The 19,899-nt window shown below is 49.2% G+C and overlaps 1 protein-coding gene across 12 annotated transcripts in view; it reads left to right on the top strand.

Annotated features, from left to right (window-relative positions):
- BLTP1 (bridge-like lipid transfer protein family member 1) overlaps positions 1–19,899 on the top strand; it is a 1,988,102-nt gene that overhangs the window by 1,005,828 nt on the left and 962,375 nt on the right. For all 12 annotated transcript variants that reach the window (XM_085641559.1, XM_085641555.1, XM_085641564.1 and 9 more), the window contains 2 exons: positions 3,287–3,462; positions 9,796–10,502. In XM_085641559.1, the coding sequence (XP_085497685.1) occupies positions 3,287–3,462; positions 9,796–10,502 (883 nt within the window). The remainder of the gene's footprint in view (positions 1–3,286; positions 3,463–9,795; positions 10,503–19,899) is intronic.

Genomic DNA, 19,899 nt, shown 5'->3' with positions numbered 1-19,899 from the left:
CCTGACCAACAAATTTCCACCTACTCCCTTTATTGTGCCTCAATGGGACTTAAATCTTGTCTTAACTTACTTGATGGGTTCTCCCTTTGAACCTTTGCACAAGTGTCCCTTAAGACTATTATCTTTTAAAACAGTCTTTCTCATTGCCATTACCTCGGCAAGGATGGTAAGTGAGCTTCAAGCTCTGAGTTCGAAACCCCCGTTCTTGACAATTCATGCTGAAAGAATGGTACTCAGGACCAGGGCTGCTTTTCTGCCTAAGGTGGTAACGACTTTCCATCTGGGGCAGTCCATTCCCCTTCCTACCTTCTATCCTCCCCCTCACCCTTCCAAGGAGGAGGAGCGGCATCACCGCTTGGACCCTAAGAGGGCGGTGAGCTTTAACCTCGATAGGACTAAAGACTTTCGAGTGGATGACCAGCTCTTCGTGGGCTTTATTGGCTGCAGGAAAGGCAGAGCGGTGCATAAGCACACCCTTTCCAGATGGATTATCTTGTGTATCAAGATCTGTTACTCTTTGGCCGGTAAGGAACCTCCAGAGGGTATAAGGGCTCATTCTACCAGGGCAAAGTCTTCTACATCTGCCTTATCTAGAGGTGTTCCTGTGGAGGACATTTGTAGAGCGGCAACTTGGGCCTCCCTCCACACTTTCGCGAAGCATTACTGCTTAGATACCGAGGTGAGGGGTGACGGACACTTTGCACGTTCCGTCCTTCAGGACTTTTTGGTATAGAAGGGTGGACACCCTCCTCCGGGAGTGGGACTGCTGTGGGAATCTATTCATGAGGTGAGGAATCCACTGGCAGATGTATCCATCAGAAGAACAAGTTACTTACCTTCGGTAACGCTTTTTCTGGTGGATACAGTATCTGCCTGTGGATTCCTCACTGACCCACCCGCCTCCCCGTTGTCCACCCTTGTATACCTCCAGTATTAATAATGTGTCAAATTTATCTTTTTACTATCAAAGGAAGTGTGTTATTGCTTTTGCTTTCCTGCATTGTCTTCACACTGTGTGTGTTGGTTTGTATATTATGTACTGTGTATACTGTATATATATTGTTGTCGGTCCGTCCGTGTGCCTCGAAGGCACGGACAAAAAGGGCGGAACTGATGTCATCATGCCGACGAGGTCCTCTTATGGATCCAGTGACGTCAGCGGAGCCGCGTGCGGAGCCTTGCTTCTGTGACGTCGTCCTAGTCGCCGTGGAGAGCTACAAAAGTTTCCGAATGTTGCTGGCGCAGGGGATATTCACAAGGTGAGGAATCCACAGGCAGATACTGTATCCACCAGAAAATGCGTTACCGAAGGTAAGTAACTTGTTCGTCAGGTGAGCTGTTTTTTTATACCATTTGTTTTAGCATTTTTTTTACTTTTTTTCTTTATCACTCAACCAGTGTTTAAAGTGATAAAGTGCAAATTTACTGATAACGTTGAAACAGAAGCTTAGTTTGCATATCGATGGATAAGGGAAAATGAGTAATAAAATGATTACATTCATGGAATTATTACAGTAAAATACCATACTGACATTTCCTTAAAATTGTAGAAAATTCTATCAAACAATTTCATTCCATCATTTGTACATGTAGCTAAAATTTCTTGTAAATAATTAATTTCTGAAAGAAACATGATTAACAAAAATGTCTAAAATAATGTTTAAAAAGAAAATTTCGTGTGATCAAGGCGAAAGCAGAAACGCGTTGCTGTGCAGTCAACAAAGATATTTGCTGCAATGACCCAAGGTGTCTGTGACTCTCTCTGGAATCCAGAAGTTTGTGTGGTGTGTGTGTGTGTATATATATATATATATATATATATATATATGTATATATATGTATATATATGTATGTGTATATGTATGTATATATTCACTGAAAAAACCATAGGTTTCACACATGTTATAGTTAGCGGAAATTTTACTGATAAAAAACCAATGAAATTCCCCCGTTATAGTTAGTGCAGGCAACTATAACTCACGCGACCGCAATCCTCTGCTGATGACATATGTGTCTTTATGAAAAAAAAATATTTGTAATATATGTATAGCTAAAAATGTATGGAAGAAGACATGGGCAAATAAGTGTCTACGTTACGCTAGATGGGCCATGTACGCACGATGCGCTTCGCGCACCGTGCGCACATGGAGGACATATGATGCACTTCGTTTTGAAAGGTAATATTTTAATTTTTCGTATATGTTATAAGCCATGCACAAATGGTGCCCTTCGGGCACCATTTGCACACAGGGTGGAGAGAGTGTGGATAATTTTTTTTTTTATAATTTTTTTTTTAAATATTTTAGTTTAACTCATCTTTAATAAGCCATGCACAATTGGTGCCATTCGGGCACCAATTGCACACGGGGTGGGGAGAGTGTGGATAATTTATTTTTTTTAATAATTTTTTACCGTACGTGTACGGTAAGCGTAATCGGCGAAATTAGCGAAAAAATAAAAATTCCGTTTTTGGCCTTGGGGGATCTTTGGGGACTCCCTCAACATTGCTATGTGTGTGGGAGCTGTCTAAACAGCCCCTTTACATGTTTTTGGGCTTAATATTTTAAACATCACTCTCAGTGCGAGAGAGAAAATGGCGGCCGCCGCTTCCTGGTTTCGGCCGATTCGAATGTTTACTAAGATCTAAGAGCCAATCAGAATCGCGCACGCCACCGTACGCGTACGGTAGGCGTACCGTAAGCGCACCGTAAGCTGGCTCAGATATATATATTGATTTAAAGGCTATTTTCTCAGAATCTACTGAACAGATTTACACCAAACCTACAAAAGGCACTTCCTTGACCTGAGGACTACCTCTCTGCCAAATTTCTAGTAATTCTGTTCAGCCGTTCGGGCTGTAGCCCTGTCTAAAGGTCCTATGGAAAAATGCATGGGAAAAACGCGTTTTGGGACCCCCCTTTTATCTCAGCCCCCGCTTGACGAATCCCCCCTAGACTTTCAGGGAAGGAGCGGAGCGGAGCGCCCCACCTATTTTGAAAAATTCGCGAGGATTCGTCGACCGGCGCCAAAGTTATTCAAAATAGAATGTTGCGGATTTCCTATGGAAACGTGGTCCTAACTATAACTACCTACTGGCGACCGCCAGTAGGTAATATGTGTATGTGTGTGTGTGTGTGTGTGTATATGTATATATGTATGTGTGTGCATATATATATGTGTGTGTATGTTGAAAGACCAATGAAATTTATCTGATTGAAGGTCATAATTTCAGTCTGAGGTAAACATGTATAGCAGAACTATAATGGGTGTGTTATGCATTTTACAGGTTGTTTTTAAGCCTCTACTCAGCTACACAGGGATTCAATCCCAGGATGTGGTGCCCCGATGTTACAGAATGTATTTTGGAGAACATCTTTCTTTCTCTGGCACACTGGACTGCCTCAGAGCAGATATTGTTGATTCAGACACATCAAAGGAAAGAAGAGGCAAAAGAGCAAGGAGGTACCTTATCCAGTTAATTTCCTTATTTAGTTGTGTCTCCAAATACTATTTTGTTTTTGATTTATTTACTTATGTCGTTTAGATGCACACTCTACCTTGCTTCCTCCAGAGGATCTCCTTCTCTTTCTAGATCCCACTGCTCTTGGGTCAGGCAGAAGCTGGTGCTCCAGGGCAACATTTCATGATTCTCCTGACTGATGTCCCCTCATCCTGCAGGGAGATGTTAGTCCCATGGTCCCCAGTCTTGGTCACAACAGGCAGATGTCCTGCTGAGCTTCAGTTAGACAAAATTAGGAGGTCCAAGCGCCTGTTTTCATAATCTGTTTCTAAACATACATGTAATTTAGCGTCTTAGTCTTTGAAGTTCATGCTATTGCAGTTGCTGACTTTGAAGTGCCCACCCTTCTGTCTTATCCTTCCTTCAAAACAACCTGTCACAACAGCAGTGTCTCCAAAAGCGCTAATCTCAAAACACAGACTGTGGGAGTAATTAGAGTTTCACACCTTTATATCCGCCTCACTGATGTATGTTGATCAAAAGGTTACAATGGCTTACGGCCCTACTCTTTATGATTTTGTTATCAGCCCCTTCTCATTTCTAAGATGTGTCCAGACCCCTTTGACAAGTGACCTCCTTCTAAATCAAAGCACCCTTTTGAAGTATACCAAAGAGTCTGGCTCTTCCTTCCTCCTGTGTGTCTCATCCAGCTCCTTGTAAAGCAGCAATCCACAAACCTGTCATGAAGGAATCCTCTACCTCCACATGCTTCTGCAACAGGCCTTTGGTCTTCACATGCACACATACATTCCTGGTCCTATGCTTCTTCGTACTATACCACTTTACAGGCACACATACACCCGAGAGCGCTTTCTTCCATGTATGACACCACTCTCAGTTACTCATACATACACTTCAACATGTACACATAGGCACGGCACACTGTGCAGTACTACATTCATCCTAATGAAGGCCAAGAGTGAGATAAGCACACAACAGCAGAACACGAGTGGGCAAGTAGACCCTATTCCTGTGACACAGGTAAAAAGGCCTATTCACTCTACTGATCATATTTAGCTGCCACCACGTGTTCATGCTGCTTAAGTCCCTCTGAAGACAGTAGTGTCACACCACATGAGGGTAGCTCTTTGATTGCCCCTCTCAGTCATAGCATGACTGCTATCCATGACACAGGACATGGCTCATGCATGATTTGTGCTTATCCATGACCAAAAATCGTTACCAAGGATCCAGATATCCCCACAGCTGGGTTATTCTTGGGGCTGGGGTACACGCCCATTACTATGCAAGAAACCTTTCCGTCCCAACTCTTGGAAAATTCAGAATGATCATAAAATGAATCATGTTTTTTGACAAATTAGTGAAACTTCACTTTGAACATGGATATATGAATATTGGGAAGATGCTTAAATGAGGATCGCTTAGAGAATAAAAAACATGAATTCACCCTTATAAGATTCTCAAAAGTTTGATTGTTATGTTATGCAGATTTGTATAATGCACTGTTACCTTTGAGAGTATCCTGGCTCTTACGATTACTTTTACTGAGCCAATAATTTGACTTAGCATTAGGTTGACATGGCTGTTTGGTCCAAATTACTTAGGACTGGAGTCGGAATAGTAGATCTGCTTAGTCGAATAAAGGTTAAAGTAATGATGGTGATGTCAAGATGTTGACTTGAATGGCTTTCCCAATCCTCTTGAAATACTTAGGGATGAACAAAATTGTGTATAAAGGAGCACTATGTAGATGACAGATAAGAAATGGGGCTAGGTTAGGAAGTCCAACTATGTAAAACCTATTTCTCTTATTTTCATCTCAACACATCTATCAGACAATAGGCGTATCTGATAGAGACTACTAGCCGCAGATTCCTTCACGTAGAATTAGCCCCAGGCATGAGACTGGATCTGGAAACCTTTTGCCACAGCATTTCTGCGCGCCGGGGCGACATCACGCGACTCCGCTCAGGCGTCGTCAACGTACGTGACGTCAGCGAGGTCACATAAGACCCGCCCCAGCGCGCCCACGTCAGTTTTTTCCTTTTCCGCGTGCAACACGGATCCGTTCCTTGCTGCTGGCCTGTTTAAGGCCCTCCTTTCTGCCATTCTTTTTTGGTTGGAACAGTGTGCGAATGCCTTCGGGCTTTAAAACTTGCACATTTTGTGGGCGTCTTATGTCGGCGACGGACCCTCACCTCATTTGCATGTGGTGTTTGGGGGAGAATCACAGCACCTCAGATTGTGCAGCGTTCCAAAAGTTGAAGCCGAAGTCACGGCGGGAGCGCCGCATGACACTTCTTTCGGCGCGTCTCTCCAGGTCGACGTCCTCTCCTCAGTCTGCTTCGGCAGATGGCTTCAGGTCCGGCCGTGGTCATCGTCCTCGCCTTTCTCCGATGTCACGTGAGCGTCGCTCCCCAGTGGGTAAGTGTCGCAGTTCGTCTCCGGGGGCTGGTTTCCGGCCTACCAGGGGCGTGAACTCTCCGTGGGTGATGCTGCCCCGCGTGTCGTCCTATCCACTGTTTCCCGGTGTTGGGGCATCGAGTGTCCAGATGGAGACTTACGCGGCGGCTTTGCAGGCCTCGCTGGCGTCTCCTCCTCCTTCCCCTCCTGGGGCGTCGGCAGATCCCTCGCCTTGCGCAGAGCCCTCCGCGGCGCCGCCGGTGCCTCCGGCCCCGGCGCCAACTGGGTCGGATCCAGGCTTGGAGGATGTGGTACTGTTGGGGTGCGACTCCTCTGGCGCACCTCATTCAGGCCACGGCATCTCTGCCTCACCGCAAACCCCCGCGGGGGTCCCTGTGGTGTCGCGGGAGGTTGCCGGGGCTTGGGTCGCATCCCGAGCCCCTCTCGGTTTCTTGGCAGGGTGGTCCTGTCTAAGGCCGAGGTGACGCTGCTACGGCACCGGCAGCAGCTGGACCGTGCGGAGCCACAGGGGTCAGTGGCCCCTCCTCGTCCTGCTCCGGGTCGAGGGCAGACGCCTCGCCCCTCTTCGGGCCCCTCTCGTACCTCCTCTCAGGCGGCTGCCTCGTTGGAGGGTGAGTCGGCGGTTGTATCGTCCCTGGCGCCGCCGCAGGGGTTGCCGGGTGACCTTCGCCTCCTTCTGGGCCGCGGCCAGCGGAAGGCTTCGGGCCCCTCCCCGGGCCCATCCCGTTCCCCCACACAGGTGGTTGCCTCGGAAGGGGTCGGGCCGGTGCTGTCTCTGCGCCGCTCCGGGGCCGGTGTGGCTCCAGCTCTACTCCGGTCCCCGCTGCGGTCTCCGGTGCGGGGTGACTTGGAGGTCGCTTGCCCGGCGACACCGGATGGCACCGGTGTCCTCCCTCAAGCAGCGGACTCTACGGATCCGCACAGGGGTCATACCGCGTATTCGTCTTCGGACGCTCCTTCTCCAGAGGCAGGCTGCATATTGGTGTCTTCCTCCCCGGAGAATTGTCGCCGTGTGGTGTCCTTTTCACCGGCTTTGAAGGGTGGCTCCCCACCCTTCCTGAGGTAGGGGTGTTCGTCGGAAGAGCGGCAGGTCCCTCATTCTTCGGCTCCTCCTGACTTCCAGGTCTGGCCCTTGCCCGCCCCGCTTGGCCTCGGGGACGGCTGCCTTAGTTTGCAGCCGTTACCCACAGAGGAGCTGCTTTCTCCACTGCGGGGCCCTACGGATGCGGGTGCTGCTTTCGCTCACGCGGTGTCCACGGCTGTGGGCATCCTATGCATGGGTGAACCGGTGGCTCACTTTTCGGCGGACCGTCTGTTGGAGGTCCTCCACCCGGGCTCTGGTGGGAGGGAAATCTTACTTCCCTTCGAGGGTTCGCTCCTTTCTGCCTTGACAGGGGCTTGGAGGCGTCCTGCCTCCGGGGACCCGGTGCCTCCGCATCTTCTGCATCAGCACCTTCCGATGCCGCGTGCCTGTCCATTCACCCCTCAGCTGCCAGTCCCCTTCTGAGGACTGCTTTTCACTCCCTGCCGCCCCTGTTGGCTCCGCTGTCCAGAGAGGCCCACTGGCTGGACACTTGGGCACGCAACATTTTCGCCTCGACCAGCGTGACCCCTTGTGTGTGCTGGCTAGGGCCTCCTCCTGTTTGTGAATCTCGGCTGAGTCTCTGGGGTCTGCAGCGTCCCAGGAGTCTGCTCAGGTGGATTTGCGGCACTACGCATTGGATGGCTGAGAGCTTGCGGTGTTTATTCTCCGTTTCGCTCTGGACGTCTCTTAAGGCGCTGGGCCGGGCCATGGCTTCCTCAGTCGCCCTCCGTCACCATGCTTGGCTTCGAGACTGCGTCTTCCCCGAAAATATTCGGGAGATGCTCATTGATCTCCCATTTGATGGCAGTCTGTTGTTTCATGCCCCGGCCGACTCCGCCATCCAGATGCTCTTGGCAGGGCACCGTCCTCCTCCTCCTCCATCCCCTCCTCAGTGACTTGGGCTGCTGTCAAGGCTGTAGCGGGGATGCTTTTTTTCCCTGTGGTTCTTTTTTTTCTTCCTCTGCTGTGGAAGTTCTTCCAAAGAGGGTTCCCATATATTGGGACTTCACGTGCCCTATGTGGGGTTATGGTAGCTGTCATATGGCTTGCGCTCTGCTGGAGGGTTCTGGTCGCCTTCGGGTACCTGTTCTCCATGGTGTTTACGTAGGTTGCTTTTGCTTCCTGAGGTCGTGTGCACGGCCACTCGTGGTGGTGGCCTGGGCCTCTCCTCCTCTCCCTGCTCTCGTTCTGCGGTCTGGGATGTCCCTGTGTTCTCCCTTGCCAGGCGTTGCCTACTTGGCCTTCCTGGGGCCTCGGGCTGTTCTTCTTGCTTCTGGCCTTGACTGCTGGCATTGTTCTGGCTGGTAGGCTGCTCTCCATCTGGAGTGGGCTTGCCTTCTTCTCCCTAGTTTCCAGGGGCTCTCTAGGCTTCTTCTTCTTCTTCTTCTTCCGTCTTCCTGTCTTGGCATTCGAGGGAAGCTATGTTGCCTTGTGGGGTAATGGGGTGCTTCGGCCTCTCAGCCCTTGCCCTTGGTTCCTCTGCTGTGAGTGTACAAGCCGCTTCAGCCTTCTTTCCCTCCTACATCCCCTTGGGGTCGGTGGGATTCTGCTTGTGGGGGTTCCCTTAGCATGGCAGGGGTGAGGCTCTACCTGGTGCACAGATCTGGTCCCCTGTAGGGCCCTCTGTTCTGCATTGGCTGGCGGGGTCCTTTCGCAGACCCTCCTTCCCAGGGGGTATTGCTAGGGTATCTATTTCATGTGAAGGAATCTGCGGCTAGTAGTCTCCATCAGATGTACGAGTTACTTACCTTCGGTAACGATGTATCTGGTAGAGACGATTCTAGCCGCAGATTCCTTCACGGCCCGCCCTTCCTCCCCTGTTCTGCGAGGACCCTTGGGTTGGTCTTCGGTACTCTCCTCCCGATGGGGGGCTGTGTTTCCTGTGAGTGCCTTCCTTGTTCTTGACTGGTGGCTCTGTCTGGGGGCGATTCATTCCTCCCTTGGTTCTTTGGAGGATGGGGTTTCGGTGCACCGGTGCCCTGCTGCTCTGGCTACCCCAGGTTTGGGGGGGATTGCTTCTATCCTCGTCGTCCCTCCCCTCCCTTCCTTCTATTGCTATCCTCTGGATTGAGGGTCCTCTGGCCATGTCTTGCCCTTGTCCTTGTGGGTGGTTGTCCTCCAGGTTGGGGTGGCTTGGTGGTTTGTTGTCCCTGTCTGTCTTGGGACTAGTCCCCTTCCTTGCTCAGGATGAGGGGGGTGGGCTTCCTACGTGTGCCATGACTTTTAGGCCTGTTCTTCCCTTCGGGGCACAGGGATGGGAGGTTGTCTATGTGTGGGCACGGTGGCTGAGCAGGTTTCTGCTTGTTCTTCTTCTTTCTTCTTTCCCTGCCCTTGGGGTCTGTGGTGTTGGCAATACCCTGGTGGTGGTGTTAGTCACCGTTTCTTTCCAATTTTTCTGCTTTTCGCACACTTTTCCCATGCTCCCACAGTTTTTTATCTGGTGGTTCCGCGTTGTGGTGCGGAAAAGTTCTCCGAAGAAAACTGACGTAGGCGCGCCGGGGCGGGTCTTATGTGACCTTGCTGACGTCACGTACGCAGACTACGCCTGGGCGGAGTCGCGTGATGTCGCCTCGCCCCCGGCGCGCAGGGATGCTGTGGCAAAAAGTTTACAGATCCAGTCTCACGCCTGGGGATAATTCTACATGAAGGAATCTGCGTCTAGAATCGTCTCTACCAGATACATCGTTACTGAAGGTAAGTAACTCGTACATTAATGCCATTTGGCACTAAAAAGATTTAAAACACGTATGCATGTTAAATACATTGGTTAACCTTTTATATTGCAAAAATGTTTTTACTTCTGCAGGCAAGGAGCTGTTAATCTCCCTCCTCTCGAGTTCAAGCCTGCCCTGATGTTGGAAACTTTTAGCATCAATGCGGTTGTGATGGAGAAGTCTTTGTGCACTCCCCAGAACTCCACCAGTGCTCTTTCATTTCATGACTTAAACAAGCGCTATTACAACACCTTCCACTGTAACTTCACTGTATGTTGCCAGTCCATCAGCCAGCATGTGGACATGGCACTAGTTCGGCTTATTCACCAGTTTAGCACAATGATTGATGACATCAAAGCTACCCAGACAGATATCAAACTTAGCAGGTACACTGCTGGCTCTGCTTCCCCAACTCCTACGTTCAAAACACGCAAGCATCGCGACTTTCGTTCTTCGGACTTCAGCCGCAGCTCTCGGGGGAGTCTCAATGGTGGTGGAAGAGTTAATAATGTAAAGAACAAAAGAATGAATGCTGAAAATAACAAAAAGGAGCCTCGGAATAAAAATAGCCTGGGGCGATCAGAAAGAAGGACTTCAAGGGTGTCCAGGAAAGGTTCCAAGGAGGTAGTTGATCATATGACCATTCATATGGATGATTCTGATTCAATCACTGTGTCCGAGCAGAGTGAACCCTCGGCAGAGTGCTGGCAAAACATGTACAAACTTTTGAATTTCTACTCCCTCATATCTGATCCCACAGGAATTCTAGAAAAGTCGTCAGAAACATATGGTCCAGCAGGTGAGTGTGAGCAAAACTATTTGTTTATTTTTCAGATGTTGTTCTTTGAAAAATTCCTTTATAGTGGTATTTTTGGTGGCAAAAGCATTTGCTCTTATTTGTTGATTTAAAAAAACATTTGCTTATTGTAATATGTTGCGTTTGGGAAAGCTGGTCCTGATTTATTTTTTTAAATATCTGAAAATAACTAAAAAAGAAAAAGCCCCAAGGGGCATTTGTATTTACATTGTATATCTTAGGAGTTTAAAAAATGTATGTGTCTAACATTATTCCTTTAACATATCTAGCTGCCATTTTGTTATGTTTTCACTTAGTATGGAAATTATCTTCTTTGTAGACTGGTCCATTTTCCTGTGATCATCGCAAGTCTTTTCAGAGTAGTTGATTACAGAGATGGGTTGTAATTTCCCAGGTCCAGCACCATCCTTGGCTGTGCTGTCGATGTACCTGGTGTTCCTAATTCCCAACTTTATTTTGGCTTTTTACCTTGCTTTCAAGCACATTACCTTTAGATGTTTTGTTGGAGCATGCACATATTAACATGCATTCTTTTCTTTTTCTTTTTGAAAGGATTGCCTTATCCCCTTGGTGCTTAAGAAGTGGTTGACCAACCTAGAATATTTAATGCATATTACACTGCACGCTACATGTAGTGGATATGAAAAAAGTGGAATTGTCTTTAACACAGAGCATTTGACACCATCATTCTGAAAAAGCTGGTAAAGAAAAGCTCTTTGGTAATCATGATAGAGTTGTCTGCAGACTCTACACATTGCCTTTATAATTTCAAATCTATTGGATGCAATCTGGGAGATGTTGAAGAGAACCACTAAGGATTCCTTCCTTTAATGTTCCATGTCACCTTTTTTTAAATAATGGTGTGTTGAAGCCTGGAATCATTTAGCATGTATATAGTCTGTACATTTTTTATCCAAGGGGTGGTTGGGAGTCCCTCTTCACATGTTCTAGGGCAGACAGTAGTTACTTGTCAGTATTCTTTATGTTACAAGGTTTTAGGTTAACAATACACTCCACTTGAATAACAAAGATACTCCAACTGTACACATGACTTTCCAATGATAGCAAAGATAAACAGTCAGGGCTTTCTACAGCAGTTGGTCAAGTATTTGAAACGTGAATACTATAAAATTCTAGTGATTACAAACAACAAGCTCAAATACTAGTCGATTTTGCCTTTTAAATATTATAGGCTTTTTACATCCACACAGGAAAGTATTGTAGTTAAAATCATAAATGCAACACCACAAAAAAGTGGAACCTAAAACATAATTACAATGCTTGCTGTGTTCATGATTTTCTTGACTCCCAACATCCCTGATGTGAGTTTTCAGCTGGATGGCTTCTTCTACACCTCCACTTTTACATGCTCCTGCAGCTACAGAATCTACAATGCTATGTGGAGTGACAGATGGCTGTTTTGGCGGCACCTGTGCCATTATGGCCTAGATTTGGATGATGAGCAGTACTGTATCTTAGCACTGCATCCTTTGGCCATAGGTTTGCTTTGGGAATCCCATTTCATCTCCTGAAAGTAGTAGGAATATCTACATGCACTGTAGTGGTGAGAAACTATGACAGTCATTAAATATTTAGCAAGCTGGACCGCCTTTTGGGCATGGATGGCAGAGGATCTGTATTCGCCATCTGTGCTGCTGCCAGATCTCCAAACATCTATGCCCATCTGGTGGTATTTGTTCACCTACATCCCAGGCTCACTGGGCAGAGCAGGGTTGTCGACACTGGCCTTGAGGCGCCACGCCTGGCTGAGGACAAATGGCTTTTTAAGAGATGACCCAGGATATCTTATGGTTATGCCCTCTGATGATTCCTACCTCATCATAGACAAGTCGTATTCAGTACTGGATCAATTTAGGGACAGCAGCGCTATGGCCAAGTCCTTAGGCCTTTCCATAGCCCTTCGCCAACCCCAATCTGCCTTTTGCTCCTTTCTTGGCCACGGAACGGGTTTTCAGCTCTCTCTCTACCCTCCCAGCCACCGTGGCGTGTAAGCTTCCCATCATCTTCAAGGCGGAGGATGCAGCGCCTTCCCATTTTGTAGGTCGGGCAGCCAGAGGTCAGGCCAGTCCACCCCCCAACTACTGATAAACCCCCAACCGACCTCCGAAGCTGCAGCCTCCAATACCTTAGAATTTGCTGGCTTACCAACATGGGCACCTGGGGGAGACATGATACCCCATCACCTGCCCCACTGGCAGTCAATCACATCCTACCGATGGGTTTTGCAGCTTGTCCAGAGGGGCTACTCCCTCCTGTTCATGACTACCCCTCCATCCATTCCACCTGCTTGCGACCGGATGATGGAGGATCATCCTTCCCTACTCCCAACAGGAAATGACAGCTCTCTTGGCCAAGGGAGTCATAGAGAGGGTGCAGCGCCAGAAGTATGTCATGGTTGTTATTCCCGCTTTGCTCTGGTGCCCAAGGACGGACGGAGGCCTTTGTCCTATCCTAGACCCGTGGACTCTCAATTTCTTCCTCAAGAAGGAATAGTTCAAAATGCTGATAGAGACCACTAGCTGCAGATTCCTTCACGTAGAATTATCCCGAGGCGTGAGACTGGATCCGGAAACTTTTGCCACAGCATCCATGCTCGCCAGGGGCGGGGCGACATCACGCGAATCCGCCCAGGCGTCGTCCGCGTACGTGACGTAAGCGAGGTCACTTAAGACCCACCCCGGCGCGCCTACGTCAGTTGTTTCCTTTTCCACGTGCAACGCGGATCCGTTCCTTGCTGCGGGCCTATTTAAAGCCCCCCTTTCTTCCATTCTTGTTTGGTGGGAGCAGTGTGCGAATGCCTTCGGGCTTTAAAACTTGCACGTTTTGTGAGCGTCTTATGTCGGCGATGGACCCTCACCTCATTTGCATGTGGTGTTTGGGGGGAGGATCACGGCACCTCGGATTGTGCGGCGTGCCAAAAGTTGAAGCCGAAGTCGCGGCAGGAGCGCCAAATGAAACTTCTCTCGGCGCGTCTCTCCAGGTCGACGTCCTCCCCTCGGTCTGCTTCGGCGGACGGCTTCAGGTCTGCCCGTGGTCGTCGTCCTCGCCTTTCTCCGATATCACGTAAGCGTCGCTCACCGTTGGGTAAGTGTTGCAGTTCGTCCCTGCGGTCTGGTTCTCGACCTACCGGGGGCGTGGACTCTCCGTGGGTGATGCGACCCCGCGTGTTGTCCTATCCACCGTTTCCCGTGTTGAGGCATCGAGAGTCCAGATGGAGACTTACGCGGCAGCTTTGCAGGCCTCTCTGGCGTCTCCTCCTCCTTCCCCTCCTGGGGTGTCGGCGGATCCCTCGCCTCGCGCAGGACCCTCCGCGCCGCTGCAGGTGGCTCCGGCGCCGACTGGGTCGGATCCAGGCTTGGAGGATGTGGTGCTTTTGGGGTGCGGCTACTCTGGGGCACCTCCTTCAGGCCACGGCATCTCTGCCTTGCTGCAAGCCCCCACGGGGGTCCCTGTGGTGTCACGGGAGGTTGCCGGGGCTCAGGTCACATCCCCGAGCCCCTCTCGGTCCCTTGGCAGGGTGGTCCTGTCTAAGGCCGAGGTGACGCAGCTATGGCGCCGGCAGCAGCTGGACCGTACAGAGCCACAGGGGTCAGTGGCCCCCCCTCGTCCCGCTCTGGGTCGAGGGCAGACCCCTCATCCTTCTCCGGGCCCCTCTCGTACCTCCTCACAGGCAGCTGCCTCGTTGGAGGGTGAGTCGGAGGTTGTTTCGTCCCTAGCGCCGCCACAGGGGTTGCCGGGCGACCTTCGCCTCCTTCTGGGCCGTGGCTGGCGGAGGGCTTCGGGCCCCTCCCCGGGCCCATCCCGTTCCCCCACGCAGGTGGTTGCCTCAGCGGGGGTCAGGCCGGCGCCGCTCCGGGGTCAGTGCGGCTCCAGCTCTACTCCGGTCTCCGGTGCGGGGTGACTTGAAGGTCCCTTGCACGTCGACGCCTGATGGCGCCGGTGTCCTGTCTCAAGCGGCGGACTCCACGGCTCCGCAGAGGGGTCGTATGGCGGATTCGTCTTCGGACGCTCCTCCTTCTCCGGAGGCAGGCTGCATTTTGGTGTCGTCCTCCCCGGAGACTGATCGCCGTGTGGTGTTTTTTTCACTGGCGTCGAAGGGTGGCTCCCTGCCCTTTCTGCGGCAGGGTTGTCCGTCGGAGGAGCGGCAGGTCCCTCATTCTATGGCACCTCCTGACTTCCAGGTCTGGCCCTTGCCCGCCCCGCTTGGCCTCAGGGACTGCCGCCTTAGTTTGCAGCCGTCGCCCACAGAGGAGTTGCTTTCTCCACCGCGGGGCCCTACGGAAGCGGGTGCGGCCTTCACTCACGCAGTGTCCACGGCTGTGGGCATCCTACGCATGGGTGACCCGGTGGCTCACTTTCCGGTGGACCATCTGTAGGAGGTCCTCCACCAGGGCTCTGGTGGGAGGGAAATCTTGCATACTGTACACACTATTGTTGTCATGTGTCATAAAATCGTATTTAAACTCTTAGCGATAATTAATCACTCATGAATATATTTAATTCTTATTCATCATTAGCTCCCCTTCAGCTGTACTGTCTAAAAAGCTTCATTGGTAGCACATGAACATACCTCCAGTATTCATCCTAAGCGTTTTCTCCTTAACCCCTTCGATGCGCATGATGGAGCGGTTCCGTCATGCGCATCGTTTGCGCTGTGCGTATGACGGAACCGCTCCGTCATGGCCCCGCCCGCGCAATAGAACCTTCAGCACAGCACGGTAATCTGCGCCGCGCTGAAGGGGTTAAAGATCTTCTGCTCTTCATATCCTCAACCCATACATGTGGAAAAGTTAGTCCTGAACATGAAAAATATATTTAGGACCAAATTCTAAAGCCCTATTCGCTTTGGAAAATTTTATTCATAATGAATCTTATATTTTACATACCCCCAGAGACATGGTGAAAAATACGGTATTCTGCTCCTTTTTCTAATGTATTATCTAATTCTGTTACAAGAGAACACAAGATAACTATTGTTCTCCTGATTATTAGTCGCCAGGCTAAACAGGGCTTATGCTAAATAACCCAGGCAGGCAGAACTCCCCCCATATAACCTCCTAGTTCTCACCTCTTGCCAGAGCGTCTTATACTCTGGTCTTCCTGCCACGGCCTTGCCCGATAAGTCCCGCCGTAGACTTAACGTTCTGGAATCTCTGTATTTAAATATACCAATGACCAATAGGGAGTCGCTAATTCAAGCCTCTTAATTAGCAATGCTATAACCTCGGTTCCCTCACAGGTCCTCACAGTTATTAACCAATCACCATTCGTGAGCTAATGGTGCTATTATTTTAACCAATAGCTCATCAGTATTCTTCATTAGACAGTTCCATCTCTGGTCTTCACTTTTGATGGCCAATCATAAATCAGACACACTCCTTCCCTACTCTCCGTAGGTCTACGTGTCAAGACTTCTGCCTGACGTTGGGCGGTAATACGTTACCATCGGCATAGCCAAAAAATTCACATATTACATTCAACTGATTATCAAAGCCACAGTGTGCTATACTGCCTTTATTGTTTGAAACTACAATTCACGTTTTCATTTCAAGTAAAGTTACCCGCTGAAATTTCGTCATTCCATTCACTGTAAAAAGCGCTCATTGATTGCGATGCCTGACCTGCCTAGAGGTAGGCGTTACTAACACATGACTATCACTTCTTATTTCCTGTGCGTTCCATATAAAGGCTTCCATTAAATATGGTCAACGTTAGACAGGCTTCAAATCGATAACCCATATACTATTTTAATTAGTGTCTAAACTTCCTTTGACTTATTATAGTTATATTTGAATTCATCAATCCACAGTAATTAATTCAACACTACCTGACCTGTCTGGGATTAAGCGTGGTGACCTTAAATATGGTCAACGTTACACAGGCATCCAATCGGTCTAAACTTTTGTTACTTTACTATGATTAAATTTAAATTAATCACTTTACAGTTTTTAATTCGACATTGCCTGACCTGTCTGGGATTTTGCGTGGTGACATTTAACCTATTCTCCCTGTCATGGACAGGTTCTATATTACGGCTTGCAGTAACCAAACGAATATATTCAAATGATAACTGTTAACAAAAACATCAATGTAGCGTCTCAAGTAAATGACAAACAATGCGTATATCTGCAACCTGTTGTCAACTGATTTACACCAGATACAAATCTGTTGCACACAATAGCGTATTCATTATTTTCACAGGATGCAAATCTATTGCAAAAAAATAGTGTAACTCATTATCACTATTTAATCCTTGATCAACTGCTCTGCATTTACTAATCCATCTAACTTCCTGTTGCCTTATTATTTAGTTCCCAATCACCCAGTCTCATATTTGGAATAATCTTCTGTATTCAGTGAAATTTGATATTCCTTCTCATGGGATGGTTGTCTCTAATATGTTGAGAAATTGGTGATCTATCATCCTCATTCACAAGGAGAAGTTCAAAATGTTGACATTGGTTCAGGTCCTGTCTGCCCTCGACCCTGGAGACTGGATAGTATCGTTAGGACTTGCAGAACGATTATTTTCACATCCCCGTCCTGCCTGCCCACAGGCGTTACCTACGGTTCACAGTAGGCCATAAGCACTTTCAGTTTACTGTGCTCCCCTTTGGCCTTACAAGTGCTCCTCGGGTGTTCACAAAAGTGATGGCTGTGGTCGCAGCTCATCTGCGCGAATCAGGAGTTTCAGTCTTCCCCCTATCTCGATGACTGGCTGATGAATGCGGGCGCGCCCCAGGCTGTCATCTCCTACCTCCAGACTACGGCTGACCTCCTGCATTCGCTGGGATTCACCATCAATATGCCAAAGTCACACCTGATTCCCCCTCAGAAGCTCCTTTTCATCAACAAGGATTGGGTCAACAAGCAGTTGGACCTGAAGTTCCAGTGGGCACAGCATCAGGAGAATATTTACGATTGTGTCTAGATCTCGGAGGGCACTGCACACCAATTGCAGTGGTGGCTAAAGAACAAGGATTGGGTCAATGGCAGATCCCTCTCTTCACCAGCCAGAGTTCAAAGTGGTGACAGATGCATCACTTCTGGGGTGGAGCGGCCACTTGGGAGATGCGGAGATCAGAGGCGTCTGGGCTCCACATTAACCTTCTGGAGCTTCGGGCGATCTGTCTTGCACTGAAGGCATTCCTTCCGTCTCTCAGAGGGTGAGTAGTGCAGATGTTCACAGACAACACCACTGCCATGTGGTACTGCAACAAACAGGGTGGGGTAGGGTTGTGGACCCTATGTCAGGAGGCACTTCATCTCTGGAAGTGGCTGGGACATCAGGGCATGTCCTGGGTGGTTCAACACCTGGCAGGTTCTCTGAATGCCAGGGCAGACAAACTCACCCGCCAGTGCATGATGGATCCCTAATGGCGTCTTCACTCGGAGGTGGTGCAAGGTCTCTTTCAGCAGTGGGGAGAGCCTTGGTTAGATCTATTCGCCCCTGAAGAGAACGCGCAATGTCAGCAGTTCTGCGCATTGGAATTTCCTAGGCGACTCTTTCCATCGCAAGTGGAGCAACGGTCTTCTATACACCTTTCTGCCTATACCACTTCTGCTCAGAGTGCTGAAAAAGATCAAGCGCGACCGGGCCCAAGTCATTCTTGTGGCTCCAGACTGGGCACGTAGAGTCTGGAATCCTGAGCTCTTGCTCTTGGCCATCGATCCTCCAATGAGACTGCCCATTCAGGAGGATCTTCTTTCACAGCAGTTGGGGACAGTCCTCGACCCGAACCTGTTCATCCTCCACCTCCTTCGCGTGGTAATTGAGTGGCAGCAGTTGACAGCTCTCGACCTTCCTCCCGAAGTCTGTAACGTTATCTTGGCAGCCAGGCGTCCCTCCACCAAAAGGTATACGCCTGTAGATGGAACACATTTGTGGCATGGTGCGCAGCAAAGGCCGTGGATCCACTTTCAGAGGTTCTCCTCTTCCTTCTTTCTTTGGCCCAGCAGGGCTCTGCTCTGGGCTCTCTAAAAGGCTATATTTTGGCTATTTTGGCCTTTTTTTGGCTTCCTGATCAGCCTTCTCTATTCAAGTCCCCTATTGTAAATAATTTCCTTAAGGGCATCCCTCACTTGTTTCATCCCCTTCCTTTCGTAATGCCATAGTGGGACTTGAACCTCGTTCTGACATACCTTATGTGCGCTCCTTTCGAGCCGTTACATAACTGTCCTCTCAGACTTTAACACTCAAAACTGCCTTTTTGGTTGCCATCATCTCTGCTCGCACGGTGAGTGAGCTTCAGGCTCTTTCTTCCAAACCTCCTTTGCCCACCTTCTTCCCACATCCTTCTAAAGAGGAGGAGAGGCTCCACCGTCTGGATCCAAAACGTGCCCTTTCATTCTTGGATCGCACAAAGCAATTTTGGGTGGATGGCCAGCTCTTTGTTGGCTATGTGGGCGCCAAGAAAGGTCGGGCCGTGCAAAAGTGGACCATCTCTCAAAGGGTCGTTCTTTGCATGAAAATCTGTTATTCCTGGGCCAAGAAGGAACCTCCAGTGGGGATGCGCGCCCATTCCACCAGGGCGACGGCAGCCACTACTGCTTTGGGACGTGGATTCCCTCTTCATGACATCTGCCAGGCAGCTACGTGGGCTTCATTGCACACGTTCACCAATCATTCCTGTTTGTACAGCCAAGTCGGGAGAGACAGCTTCTTTGCACTTTCAGTTCTCTAGGACTTTTTGGTGTGAACTTAATTCGCAGACCCACCTCCGGGGTTATCTATTCTAAGGTGAGGAATGCATAACTAATAGTCTCTTTCAGATGAACAAGTTACTTACGTTTGGTAAGGATATATCATTAAGAGACATATATTAGTTATGGATTTCTCACCGCCCCACCCATCTTCCCCGTTCTGTGAACTGACTTCTTGGGTAAGGGACTCCTTTCAGGGCCTTAGTTTTTGTGCACCAGTGGTCAGTGTCTTGCATGGCTTTGCGCTTCTGGCGTGGAATGTCATGTAAAGAACTGACGTCAGCCCACAGGGGTGGCGTCTAAGTAGATACCGCATCGTCATTCTGGCGATCACGACGCCAACGATGAACGTGGAGTCGACTGACGCCACCTACCGATGCGCAGGGGTACTGCTGTGGAATTTTTTTTCCGGATCCAGTCTGATGCCTGGGGGTAATTTTAAGGTGAGGAATCCATAACTATTATATATCTCTTACAGATATATTGTTACCGAAGGTAAGTAACTTGTTCTTCATCTAGAGTTGAGCTCAGGCCTCCTGTATGCCTTTCCACCTATACCACTCCTGCCCTGAGTTCTCAAGAAGATCATGACCAACCAGCCTCTGTCATCCTTTTGGCCCCAGACTGGGCTCAGAGAGTTTGGGATCCTGAGCTG

The sequence above is a fragment of the Triturus cristatus genome, chromosome 2_2, assembly GCF_964204655.1.
Source record: "Triturus cristatus chromosome 2_2, aTriCri1.1, whole genome shotgun sequence".
NCBI classification, from domain to species: Eukaryota; Metazoa; Chordata; class Amphibia; order Caudata; family Salamandridae; genus Triturus; species Triturus cristatus.
Note: the sequence above shows the minus strand (reverse complement) of the source record. Positions and strands in the feature narration are given on the sequence as shown.